The sequence below is a fragment of the Gambusia affinis genome, linkage group LG09, assembly GCF_019740435.1.
Source record: "Gambusia affinis linkage group LG09, SWU_Gaff_1.0, whole genome shotgun sequence".
NCBI lineage: Eukaryota > Metazoa > Chordata > Actinopteri > Cyprinodontiformes > Poeciliidae > Gambusia > Gambusia affinis.
Genome location: NC_057876.1, coordinates 11,466,265 through 11,480,424, shown reverse-complemented (window position 1 = coordinate 11,480,424; position 14,160 = coordinate 11,466,265). Strand labels below are relative to the sequence as shown.

Here is a 14,160-nt window from a genome sequence, read left to right as displayed (position 1 = left end):
GAGTGGGATGTGTTGTGGTGTAGGTGACACACATGGCGCCGCCACATGCAGATGGTGTACATGGATGAGCAGCCAGGGTAGTGAAGCATAAAAGCAGCCAGCTCGCCGATCAGACACACAAACACTCAAAATGCACGCTGAGAACACCGGTTAGCTTGCCAGCCCTTTACTCACCCAAATCACCATGGTGAAAATTAATACCTCTGTGCAAAAAACAACAACAACAAAAAAAACTAAACAAACAAAAAAAAAAAACAGTCACACATGCATGCTCATTCTAGAAATCAATAAGTGCATTAAATATTTAAATAGGGACAATGTATCTACAGACCGTGGGAGGAAAAATCTTTTGCTTTTAAAGAATATTCAATGGGTAAGAAGAGGAAGAAGAAAAATACTAGCATTTTAATAACACATGTTTTATTTTTTTTATCTCAACAATTTCCCCTTTCCTTTTCCGTTTTACTTTTCTTCAAGAATTACTTGCAGGCTGATTGAGCCAGCTGACTGCTTTTCCATTAGCAAGTCACACGCGCAAACACACAAGTGCTTACCTGATGAGAAAACCGGATAGATTGAACTCTACAAAACACAACCCCCTCCACTCCCGACAACCAGCTTTTTCAAACATGCACAAACAAATTGCACGCCGCTGACGGTCGCTCGCACAATAAAACGTGGCGCGCTGGGGGAGGACACAGGGGGCTGAAAGCAATCTTCCCACTGACCTTGAGTGGGGAGGACAAAACGAATGGTGAAGGGAAGGAGGATGGGAGGGAGGGTAGAAGCCAATGTGAAGAAAACTCAGTGAAATACGTAATCTGTCCACCCCAGTGGAAGAAAAACAAATGCTTTCACCGTGACTGAGGACGCATCACCCTCACACATCGCCGCCTCTCGCGCACACATTTCTTTGGACTTGGGGAAGGCAGAATGGGGAAAAGTAAAATGTGAGGGGGAAAAGTAATTTCCCTAAAGAGGTGGGAAACGGTGAAAGACGATGGAGAAGAAGATTCAACATGTGCCAATCAGGATCTTCTTGGCCGATACGGAGTTCCTTTAAGGTCCGCCGTGCTGATTCCCATTTTGACATTTTCTGATTTGTTTTTGTATGGAGTACAATATATATAAACCCCCCCGCCCAAAAAAAAAAAAACAACGTGTTGTGGGTTTCTTTGATGGAGACGATGGCTTTGAATCTAACGGAATGTGAAGGAATCATCCCAACTTATGGTTCAAATCAGAGTTTTTGAAACTAAACATTAAACATGCTGTTGGCTGATCATCCCTCCACTGGAACCAGGAGTCCTTGCCTTTCTATGCATCATAGGCTGATATATTAGCTCAGATATGTATCTATCTGAGATCCTTGCTGTATTCAGTCTGATGCTGTTCTTTCGTCATTGTGGAGATTTGAGTTCAAGATGGCTAGACGCACTTTCACTAAAGCTGAGCTTTCATTAAGGTTTTTTTTTATATTTAAGTGATAAAAAAAAAAAAAAGAAATAGCCTTTAATTCAGCCACAAATATTTTTGATTTATATTACAAAAATATCAATACAGGATAGTTTAAAATGTAGACTGTTGTATTTGTGTTGCATCACACTTTAAATGAGGTCAATCAACAGAAACAGAAAAATAAAATAAAAATCTGCTTTTCGGTATTTCACATGCGGATCACTGCCCCGATGGCGCACGCTCATCTCTGACTGATCGACTCGTGGACATTTAGACGTCACAGTCGTCACAGAAAGTTCTGGGCGGGAACAAGAACCGAGCGGAGACAGATGGAGGGTGCAAAGTCAGAGAAGTGGGGGGGAAAGAAAGATGGCTGCTAGTGACCGGTGTGTCTTGATGACTGTCATTGCTCACTTTTGAGTCAGCTTCACTGAGGCAAAGTCTTAATGACTCAAGGCCCACTACTCTGCATAATCAAGCTTTGCACACATGGGTCTGCGTGCGTGCACGTGTGTGTGAGTGCACATACAAGCCACTAGTCTTCTAACAGAGAACTTTATTACCATCTGTTCCCGCACATGGCTATTTGTTTAGCCGTGACATGCACGTCTTCTTCAATCGCATTGCTATTTTTACTCTTTCCCCCTCCCTCAGAGCCTTTTCCAACTCCTTTTCTTCCACCTTTTTTTTCTTTGGCATACTCTCCTCCACCTGCGCCACGCTCCCTGCATGGACCGAGGAGGAGGGAGGAAAAAAAATACTGACCATTATCTCAGCTGTTCCCTAACTGCCTCGAAAAACAACCTCGCTCCAGCCATTTTAATCAAGGCTCATGTGTGCATGTCAGACTGTGAATCTTGTCTTTTGTGCGCCTCAGTTCCTGCAGAGGCCATTAGGTGGAGCTGGTGTCTGAGTGAGTGAAAGGGAGAGATGCAGGATGGACAGCTGAGTGGCTTACCCTTCCTCTGCCTGTTAGCACTTTTTTTTTTTCCTTCTGGCTTAAGGTGTCAAGCATTTGTGCTGTAACTGAACTGCTCGTCTCATCCATCAGCGGTGCAGGGAGCAACACTTAATGCTCCAAGTTTTAGCTTTAATAGAAAAAGAAGCTCGGTATTATTGAAAGAGTTGAGGGGACATTTGCTTTCTTATGCAATGTACGCAATGACTAACCCGGGATGTACAGCCTACTGATATACGAGAGTTTTGTTAATGTAGTGGTGAACATATTTGTAGCAAAAATCCCAAATGACATCTCAAGTGATTGATTAAGCTGAAAAATCAGATATCTTTGTGTAAAATTTATTCATAAGGATTGAGAATTTCAGGAGTGGCTGTCCTGAGTATTGTACTTTGAGTAAGAGTCAGAATTAACACCAATGATCATGTTTCGCTTTGTTTTTCGCAACTGGTGACTGTTTGATGTTTCTATGATGTGAAGTACTTCGAACGGCCTTGTTGCTGAAATGTGCTGCACAAATAAACTTGGCTTGACATGACCTTCTTTGTGTGTCATATCTCCTTTTTGGTGGGATTTTTCTATCTACTGCATCCTATTTTCTTAACCTTTCACCTGTCAGGATATAAAGCTCACTTCTTTTTTTTTCCTGCTTGCACCAATTCTACTTTCAAACTTTTTAACTTTCCCCCCTTGTAAAGAATTGTCTATAAACTTTGTTCTGTTTAATAATTACCTACGTTCACATACTTTCTGCCAGACACACCAGTCAAACTTTTAATGGGTCACAGGAGATTAGGCTTGTGTCATTTTTATAAAATCACAGTTTAATTTTCAGGAGCTTTTTTTTTTTTGCCCTTACAGTGTTCATTGATGTGAAGACATTGTTTAAGCTCCAGTCTTTACATTGGTGGAGTTTCCTATTGAGCTGCAGGTTCTTATAATGAATCCCCGAATGCTGTCAGTTGCAATCTGTGTTGCTAATTCTTTCCTTGTCAGTAGTTGGATCCGACCCGGCACGAAAAGCAAATGGGGAAAAATTATGAAAACCTGTTTCATATAAACTTACTCTGAGTCTTTAGATCTTCTGTGAATGTGCCTCGAATGGGATAAACTCCCCGACAATGCCATTCATAAACCGACAGACCGCGCTCGGATTTATGAACAAACATCCAGACACGCTCGCACCTGCGCTTCCACAGATCCTGTTGGCAGTTTTTTTGAGGAAAACTGGGACGGTAGCCTGGAGGAAGGGCAGGTGTCCACAGATGGAGCGCTCCTTGCCTCTCTCTTTCTCCGTCACAGATGGACTCAATCACACCTATTTCTCTCTTGTGTACCCCATGGCGGCACAACGAGGGACTGCGTGTGTGTGTGTGTGTGTGTTGCAAAAAAGGTGAACCTTGTGAATGGGTACATGCGTCGGCTGTTGGTCTCCAGCACTGCAGGTTCTGCGTTTAACGTGAGTTATAAAAGAAATATTGACCTTCTGTTGTCTGATCAAGTGAAAGTACAACTTGAAGTGAATTCTCATCTTCAGACATCATTGCTCCATGAAAGACTTTAAAAACCGCCAGAATATTTCCCCTTCCTGCATATTTGATGATAGCTGAGCACGTGCGAGGCGGCCTGCGGAGAGAGCCTGCCTGTCTTGGATGGCGGGGGGTCCGGCTAGCTGGTGGGACCACCCAATCTGTAAGGCAGGAAGCAAACTGCAGATCTGTCATCTGTCATCATAAGCCCACCAGTTAGTACCCTCCTAATTAGTAGCCATGGAAACCATAGCTAATTCCCCAGTCTGCCATGCCAATCACGTCCTTGTCTGTGGTGGCAATCAGAAAAGGCGCATTTATCCACCGCTGGGCCCAGATCCCTGTAATAGACGTGCGTGCACGTGCGTGTGTAAGAGTGTTTGTGAGTTGGTCGGTTGCCTTTGTATGCATGTGAGCTTGTCAATTTGCCGCCTTTTTCTTTCCTGAAACAATGTCTCTTTTTGTTTTTAAGGAGAGAAAAAAAACACACACCCTTTACTTGTGTGGCTTTGTAAATTCATGATGTTTGTTAAGACTGCAGGCAGATGTGTCAAAAGCTGAGAGAGGGGTGTGTGCCACATTGTGATTGTCTGTGGGAACTGTTTGATTAGCTTGTCGAGTGCTAGCAATCCCCCTTCACACCCACAAAGCAATCAAACACACGTACACACACGCAGAGAGAGAGAGAGATATGTTGTAGACACGCATAACCTTTTTTTCTCGGAGGTCAGGCTGCTCTGTAAAACAACACAATCACGCTAAATATGAGCCCTGCTGTTCCCAGATAAAGCGGCGCCCTCGCACACGGAGTCACCAACGCATCGGATCCCATTGAATTTTAAATGAAATCGACTTCTAATCTGGAAACTTAATCAAATAATCAGCCCCGAATCAGAAAGTCAAATACGCAGAAATTACCTTGTAAATATTGAAGCGCACGCACGTGATTAAATGACGAATCGACGCGGAGCGGAGGAGACGTGCGGGTCCCATCCATTTCCCCCATCAAGCCCGCCCGTCGAGTCATCACAACCCGTCAATCGGAACGTGGCCAGTGGAGACGCAACTGCAACACACTCGTGCCCCCGTGGCCGATTTGAAATCAATGAGCAGGGCAAAGGAAAAAAAAAATAGAGAGAGAGAGACTCGGTGTGAACAGCTTGCGCTGGCATTCACAGATTCCAATCATAACTTCAAGGGCACATCAAAGCTGCGTTCGATTCAGATGTATGCCGTTTGATCCCCAACCTACACACGCGCACACACACACACACGCATTCTCTCTCCTTCACACACACACACACTTACACGAGTCACCATATGCGAATGTAACCTACATTACAGCAAGGCACTCAAATGAAAAATGTATAAGTTGAAGGGGGAAAAGAAAGTGTCAGCCCACCGCAGAGGAAGGGATTGGCTTTGGTGAAGTTGTTGGTCTTCAGTCGGCTGCATGGACAGGATGTAGGAGGCATCGGGATCTGATCGCTGGGGGCGATAAGGAATAGTCTGAAGGGACTCACCTGTCTCATGTGAGAGGGTTTTGGTTCTCCCCGCGTTGCTGGCGTGATGCATCGCTCCGTACTTGTCGCTCATTGTCATGAACCCTCTACCCTTATCTCCTCTCCTCCACAAAACTCCACTCCTTTCTTCCCCCGTGAGAGTCCTCTTTTCGTGATTCTCAATCTTTTTTGCCTTGTTTTCTCCCGTGCGACAGAGTGCTCTTTGTCTCTCTCCCTTGCTCCTGTTCGTCTTCGACCTCCTTCTCCCTCTCCCGCTCCTGTCTGTTTTTCACTCGGTCGCAATCCGCCAGCCGAGTGCCAGAGGAGAGACCCCGCTCTCCTGCCGCACACGTGTCAGCTGTTGCACTGCAGAGATGCACGCCTCGCACCAAAACACGCAAGGGAAGAGGGAAGATGAAAGGAAAAAAAAGAAAAGGAAAAGAAAAAAAGGGGGTGGCGAAGATGAGCGTAATGCCCGCTGATCCTTTTCCGGGAGACTGCAGGTTTTCCCGTCACCTTTCGCTCTCCGGCCCAAACTCCTTTTTGTCGCTTGATGTGTCACAAATCGGGGTCAGCTCAGGCACAAGGGAACGGCCGGAGGAGAAAACACCGAGAGCGCCTTTCAGCCGGTGGCAGGCAGAGCGCAAGACGAGGAGAGATGCAGCTCCATCCTCCATCTGCCCACAGCTGAGACTGAGAGCAGACTCAACGCACACATACACACCCGCTCTCGCTCTCTCTTCCCTCTCTCTCTCTTTCCCTCTCCCTCCCTGCAGCGTCACACCGCCGAGATGGAGAGGAAGGGATGACGGCGGGAGCCGGCGAACGAAGCGGGGAAGAGAGGAGAAATGGGGCTAGGGGAGGTGAGACAGCGAGAGAAGGCGAAGGAAGAAAGAGGAGGAGGTGGCAACGAGGGCGGGAACGTACGACAGAGCTCGCAAGAGTGAAACAGTGACAGGACCGTGGAAATGTGACAAAGCAAAGAGGCAGAAAGAAAAAAAAACCGACAACAACAAAATAAAGAAGAGAAGAGAAGCAGGTAGAAAGGGGAGATGATGGGATGAGAGAAAAGGCAACGCGGGGGGAGGAAAGAGGCAAGGTTAAGGTTGAAGGGAGGAGAGGCGAGGCGACGAAGCAAGGATGCAAAAGCTGGAGGCAGGAAGAGAGTTAGGAGGGGCAGAGGACACTGCGGCGATGAAGCCAGTAATATGTCAGCTCTCACATGGACATGCTCTCACATCCGCGCAGTACATAACGACAGCCTGAAAGAACATGGCAAAACATTCTCTATCTCTGTGAACATCACTTATGCAAAACGAAGAAATAAAATACAATTTCTCTCTCTCTCTCCCTCTATTTTATTTATTTATTTATTTTCCTTTTTGAGAATCTTTGCGTGTCGCAAACAAAGCTTGCGAGATAGAAGTCCTCACTGGATACACCATGCCGTCTGCAGGAGGGGTTACCAGGTGAGTGAAGGTCCTCCCAACGCCCAGCAGAGGGCACACGTCTTGTCACATACAAATAACCAAAAAAATCTGAGGTCATCCAGCTCGTCATGCCATATTAATGCTTTCATGTGCCGTATAAATGAAGACATTCATCAACATTCTGTGTGTTGAATTTACTTAGGTGCTCAGATAATGGGCGATCATTCATCATGTGTTTATTTAGAGGTAATCCAGCTCTACATGGAACTGAAGCGTCTCAGTAGGAGAATTTCTTATTGTTATTCCACATGAAGAAGTGGATGATGCTGGTTAAAATATAATAAAGTTTACAATAGAAAAAAAAACCTAAATCTTTTACTTTCTTTCTGTCAGTCTTCTTCTCTCAACAAGCACCTGAACACATTAATGCGATTTAAGCAAAAATATTAACATCACACACCGGTGACCAGTAGCGTCCGTGGTGATAGATAGTGCTGATTCCTTAAAAAGCAGCTGAAGATTTCTTTTATTCAGTCATTTAGTCATTTTTGTTCAGTTTGGATTTTATCTCTAAATACATTTGGAACCAAAAGACATCATATTTATATTTTAAATGTGCTTTTATAAATAACTTTCCTACACACACAGTCTGATGTAACACCTTTTACAGGCTTTGTTGTTTGGTGCAATGCATCCCGTCCTTCAAAATGCATGCAGTAGTACTTGTAATCATTAAGTCCGAGTACGTGAGGTTGTCTCTAATGGACCGGCCAACTGTCCAAGGCTTATCCCGCCTCTTTCATTAATAACATTTGGTCCTGTGTGAGTTGATAAGGTCTTTTTATTCTCTTTGTTTGATTTTATGTGTGTTTTTTGAATGTGATCTTTTTTTTAATGTCTTGACTTTTATTCTTTGACTTGTTTTATTTTTCTACAGCACTTTGGGCAAATTGCTGTTTTTTTTGTTTTGTTTTTTTTTAACATGCTTTATAAATAAATTGGATTTGGATCTAGACTAGTTGGTCGCGGAGCCGTAAGGTTACAGCCAGTCTGACTGGTAGCAAGATCAAAGCCAACTCCTGCCGTCATAAAAAAACTTTTATATCAAAAAATACCACTGCATTTGAAGCAAACACAGTTTTTTTTAATCGCTTAAGCAATTACTTTTGCATTGGAGAGTTGTTTCTAAGGAAAAGATGATTATCTATATGGAAAATGACGAAAGTTAGCCACCAAAATCTTCTAATGTAACACGAGAACAGGTATTTCTGGAGAGAACAGCCTGATTTAAAAAAGTAAGAAAGCTTTTTTTTTTTTAAAAAAAAAACACTGAAAAAGATCACATTAATATTACTTTCACGGCTTGGAAGACAGTAACGATCTCTAGAAATGCTTTACGTTTCTGTTCCTGTCAAAATGAAAAGAGAGCGAAAGGACAACGCCTGAGCCACTTTTTTAAAGGGCCACTGACAGCCTCATTTTCAGTTTCTTCGTGTGACACTCAGACACAATCTATCATCCTCGTCGTGTCACACAATTACTCCTGCGCAACACACCACAGCCACCCCCAGTGCGCTTGTTTGCCCGGGGCCGCTCGCACCCACGTCCGGGCGTTTTGCACATGGCGATCAGGAGCAGCGCGCAACAGGGGCCGGCTTTCTCCACGTGGTACCCAAAGCTGCACAGATTGGATTTCTTTTTTTTTTTACAGCAGGAAAGGGGCAGAAAAAAGGGAAGGGTGGTCTGGGACTGGGACTTTGGCATAATAAATGTTGCGGGCGCGGCCCAGGTAGAATCGGGCGGTGTGTCGACGGTGGATTTCTAGATGAGGTTCGCGTCGATTCGTCATGATAAAAGACCCATCCGAGACGGGAACAAATTGCTTTCTTGACAACACCCTGTAATACTCCATCATGCGCACGCTCACGCACACATTTACGCGTGTACAAACACGTACAGTACATGGCAATGCAAAGGTGCTGGTTATTTATCAATGCCATTCAGCGTCATTATGCCTGGCACATCTATATAAGCATATATATTGGGTGTATATAAGGGCAACATTGAACCTCACACTCTGCGCGATTCACCAGAGTCCATCCATGCTGCAGTAATTGAGCGTGGAGGACATGGGGCTGAGCGGAAAACATGTCAAGGGAAGCTGAAGAATGAGTTAAAGGAACAGTGAAAGGGAGCTTATGGAAAGGTCACAGGTAAGATGAGCAAGCATCACGTAACGGCCCGACATCAAGTCAAATCTCTGTGTAGGCAATTTATGCAGATTTACATTCTTCTCTTCTCTTCTCCGTGTGTGCTCCGGGGAAAATATGGGTTTGAAAACTCAAAGCAGCTGTCAGTGTATGCAATCCAAGCCGGTTATTTCCAAGATCCCGCCAATTCTTTTGCCGTCTCGTCTTCAGCTCGCAACTTCCTTCCACAGCTCTGTGCGGCGTCTCTCACTCTTATCCTATATCGCACCCACCCCAACCCCTCCGCCGCCCATCCATCTACTTTCTGTTGTTGTTTTTTTGCTTTTTTTGTTTTTTTTTTCCTCTCTTCTACCTGCCTCCTGAAGAGAAACACAGAGGGATCGCAGGTGAGAGAGGGAGGTGCGCTGTAAGGTGCCCCATGGCTTGAACATGGTCATTTGTCATGAGGCTGAAAGCTTAAGAAAAGACTAGTTAACCTTTACAGCTGATCCCCATGAGGCACGGGGGAAAAAAAAAAACAAAAAAAAAAACACAGGCCAGCAAAACACCTCCAGGAGAAGGCGAGTTACGCGCATACATACGCACGCTCATGCATTGGACGAGGCTTTTTTCTAGCATATTCCTCAGGAAATCGATAGTGGTGAAACCTTCCTACGGGGAAGTGAGAGGAGGTTACCATTTTTACACCAATCCTTCCCATCCAGACTCTTCCTGTTTTCTTCAGGGTAAAGTCTTCGTGGACCTTCTGAAAAACAGGCCCCCCACCCCTTATTCCTTGTCATCCCCACAACCCTGCCAGAGTAATTAATCACCTTGTGCTAATGAGCTATTAACAAATGACAGATTGACATGCCTCTCCCCGTGTGTGCGTGTTCGAGTGTGTGCGAATGTGGAAGCATGAGAGTGTTGCCAGCGCCACCCTCTGCACACTAATGTGATTAATAAGGTTAAGCTCTTATTAGGCAGGGAGCACAAAGAGTGTGTGCACATGTAGCAATACACATAAAAAAAAAATACCTAGCATGAATGAAAAAAGAAAAATAAATTCTTTACTCTACATCCATAGAGTAAAGAATTTTAAATAAAACTAGGACACGGGTCAGTGGTTTCATTATATATATACCATCTACTTCCTCCACGCACAGTATGTATGTATATGCGTGGAGGAGAAAGGGCTGAAACCATCCTTGAAAATCAAAGCAAAGGGAAAAACGCTCCTTGAAAACACTTTAGATATCTTAAGGCCATTTACTTTCTTCTATGGTTTCACAGCATGAGATGTTTACCATGTTTTTCCAAGTAGTCATGGTTTCAAAACCACTAAAATTCAGTGTCATTCCAGTCTTGTGGTTTAAATTCCTTTTAACGAGATGCCAGCAAATTTGCAGGGGGTTGTCTCTGGTTGTGAGGAGCACAAAGTTGCATCGAGTGGCTCTCCCTCCCCTAACCGTATGCCGTTGTCAGATGATCTGAACTTTTCTTCTTGTTTAGGGGGTGAATAGGATAAAGTTTATGGTTTGCTGCTCTGGAAACTAGAGAAACACCACATATCACTCCTTTTCTAATATCTTTATTTAAGAGGCTATGAAAGTTAGTATATCTGTTCTCCACAGAGTCACTAATGCAGTTACTATCTTAGATCAAATGTTTTTGCTGTATTTTTATTTTATCTAATTTTTCCCATTAACTGGATGAGCCAAAAAGACTTCGGATATTTTTCAGAAAGGATACATAATAATCATAAGTGCTGTATATGTAACACATAATCATTTCAATTCGTTAACATCTTTCACCTTTTACCTTGATCTAGCTTCACCTGACACATTCATCTGGCATTGCTAACACACTGCTGTGTTCTCTCACTATGTCCATACGAGATAAGAAACAATAATTGTAATAATCTGATGTCTTTATTTAGACTTGGCAAAATTCTACCTTGATTGCCGGCAGTCTTTTTAAAAAGTCAGGTCAAAAGCCAGTTTGTCTTTTGTTCTATAATATTAGCAAGGCACTATTTTTGCAGCGGCTGCCCTCTTGCTTCTGCTCATCATATCAATGAGTGATGTCTTAGCAGATATCAGGAAACCTTCTAGAAGAAATGCGAAAAGAATATTTCAGTATTAATAAAACTGGAGATCAGCGCATCTTCCATTACAACACAAGTAATTTTACTCATTGTATCAGAATCCTGCGCCGGCCAAGTTCACACCTCAACACAGTTGAATTTAACTACAACGGAAAACTAAAGCTGGACGCTCATGCGTTATATGATAGCTGATGTGACAACAGCATGGAGAGGAAATCATTGGTTTCCGAACTGCTAAAAGGTACACACAGGAAATGGCTGTGGCAACAACAGTTTGAAAACAACAGAAAAAAAAAAAAAACAGCACATGGTGTTTTACTTAATCAGATGTTCTTGGCCTTTAAAGGCTCCTCTTTTCAGTTCCAAGAGAAATGTAGTTACAGCCACATGATCAGATACTCAAGAGAATATTTGTACTACATAATAGGGACTCTCACCTAAGTGCATTTTCGTTGGGATATAGATGCATGTGCCGGTGCATGTAGCGGCGCTGCACGAGGTGCAGTGTGTGTCTGACCTAACGGTCTGTCCCTCTGGAGGAGTTTTGGCACATACAGGGCGCTCATTTGCATTCTAGCAGCTCTCACCATTTGTTTTTTCTTTCTGTGGCTTTAGAAGTGAACAGCTGCTTAATGGTCATTGCTCTTCAGAGACAGGACATTGGGAAGCACCGAGGAGGTTATCCAGGGTTTTTTTGCACCACCAAACACACACACACACACATGCTCACGCCTGCACTTATTGCAGAAGCAAAACACCAGGTAAAGCCTAGTTCGGCTTTGGTTCTGAGAGTGAGATGTGACCATTTAGCAGATGTTTTCCTTTGCAAAAGAGACTTTGGTTGCTTTCCACGCTGTTGAATTTAACTACAACGGAAAACAAAAGCTGGACGCTCATGCGTTATATGATAGCTGATGTGACAACAGCATGGAGACGAGATCATTGGTTTCCGAACTGCAAAAACAATGCTATCGAGATCCTAAAAACGGGGGAATGGTCATGTTAAAAACCCTGTTAGAAGTGCATATCAGACTGGCATACAGCAGCTGAATGTTCCAAGCAGCTGATAGTGGGAATAATAGCAATTCTGTACACCACTGAAAATCACTGAAATCTGCTGTGCTGAGGGGACGCATGGGCGATCGGAGCAGTGGAGGGTGTTTGTAGAAACCTGATTTAAAAAGCCAAAGAGAGGATTGTCACTGGATTTTGGGGGTGGCTGAGTGGGGGAAGCAAGCGGGCGGCGGGGGTGCTTTCCCCGTTTTTGTCTCCGCCACACCCTCAAATTTAAATCCCGCAACCACAGACACACTGACTCAGGTCCAAGCACAACTACATGAAATGGCTTTTATCTCCGAGCTCATTTGACTGTTTCACTCGCAGACACACATGGACGGGCTGTGTTTCATGAGATGCCAAAAGAAGGGATTTGCTGGAATAAAAGGGGAAGTGAGAAAAGGTTATCACCCAGTGCAAGAAGTGTGGCGAGCCACCCCGCCGCCACGGGTTCCTTCTCCACGGGAAAGTTTGCCTAGAGCAGAGGTTAGCGAGGAGATTACACACAAATGCCCATATGGTTTTAAAATGGGGCTGCTTTTCTGTAAATAGAACCAAAATGTTTCCTTACAACATTGGGTTTTTTTTGGGCGGGGGGGTTTGTGAGAAATTAAATTTGCCAAAATTTAAAAAAAAAATTAGCTACCAGTTCCATCATTGCCACGGCCTGCACATTTTTTAATTTGTATAAAGTGTTCACCAAAAGCATTCATGTCCCTCCAGCTTTTTCCTACTTTCAGTCTTGGACGACATTTTAAATGAAAAAAAAGAAAACAAAAACAAATTGTGATTCTGAAGTGGAAGGAAAAACATAAATGGTTTTGCAAGTTTACTAATAAACAGGTTTTTCATATGAAGAGATCAAACATAATTTTTTTATGTTCATTCAATACTTTGCAGAACAAATATTTTCGCCATTATTCTTGGAAAAGCAGCTCAAGCACAGCCAGATCAGATGGATTATGTTTGCATCAGCTTTTAAGTCTTGCCACAATCTCTCTATTGGACTTAAGTCTGGACTTTGACTAGGACATTCTAACACCTGAACATTATTTGATCTGGATGGAAGGTAAATTTACACACTATTCTCCCATCTAAAAGAATTTTTTCTAGGGTTGGCCTGAATTTAGCCACTGATGCTGCCTTCTCCATATTTATTTCATTGTGTGTGTGTGCGTGTGTGTGTGTGTGTGTGTGTGGAGGGGGGGTAAAAATTAAGTGGTGCACCGTGTTCACTTTTTGATACATATTTTGTTTTACATGTAAGGTTCTAAAGTTATTTCTGGTGTTTCCTGAACATGGTTGTCATTTTCATATTTTCCCTGAGTCGCTTATGAGGTTTGTATCAAATGTCCAACAACAGGTGGATTTCATATGCGTGCCACATTTTCACATTTTTTAAACTGGTTTCACCTTTAATTAGCCAGATCACAGTCACTGAGAGGAAAAATATTATCAATCATTGGTGTGGAAAAAATCTACTTCCAACTGTTCAGGTAAAATCACTCAATCAGGTTTATTCATATATTGTACACAATACAGAGAGCTTGTAGGACAATCAGTAATGAAGCAGGTCTGGATGAAAAGCTTCTGCCAGGCAGAGACAGCAAATGAGTTTTATACAAAGTGATAAGGGATCCTAAGCACGGGAAACAGACTGGTTCCCATGCAACTGTGAAAAACAACGTCCAACCTTGTACATGTAACCAAAATAGTTTTAACTTGGTGGGAATATACAGAAACTTAGAATAGACATATAGCAATACAACTAGCAGGTGTGACCTTATTGTAATTTTTCCACTACAATCATATAAAATCCCAATAAAATACAGTCATCCCAGCGTCATTTTATAATGTGGTTTAATACAGATGAATTGTTTGTAGCTGCTGGTAACGTTGCGATTTGTCGTTCTCTGCATTTTTCCTCTCTT

At 43.3% G+C, this 14,160-nt stretch overlaps 1 protein-coding gene across 6 annotated transcripts in view; it reads right to left on the bottom strand.

Annotated features, from left to right (window-relative positions):
• tenm2a (teneurin transmembrane protein 2a) overlaps window positions 1-14,160 on the bottom strand; it is a 319,228-nt gene that overhangs the window by 140,761 nt on the left and 164,307 nt on the right. For 3 of the 6 annotated variants that reach the window (XM_044128024.1, XM_044128025.1, XM_044128026.1), the window contains exon 1: window positions 5,469-9,344. The exons of the other annotated variants lie outside the window; for them this stretch is intronic. In XM_044128024.1, coding sequence (XP_043983959.1) covers window positions 5,469-5,547 — 79 coding nt within the window. In that variant the 5' untranslated portion in view covers window positions 5,548-9,344. Of the gene's footprint in view, window positions 1-5,468; window positions 9,345-14,160 lie in introns of those variants that run through there. 6 annotated transcript variants of the gene reach the window in all.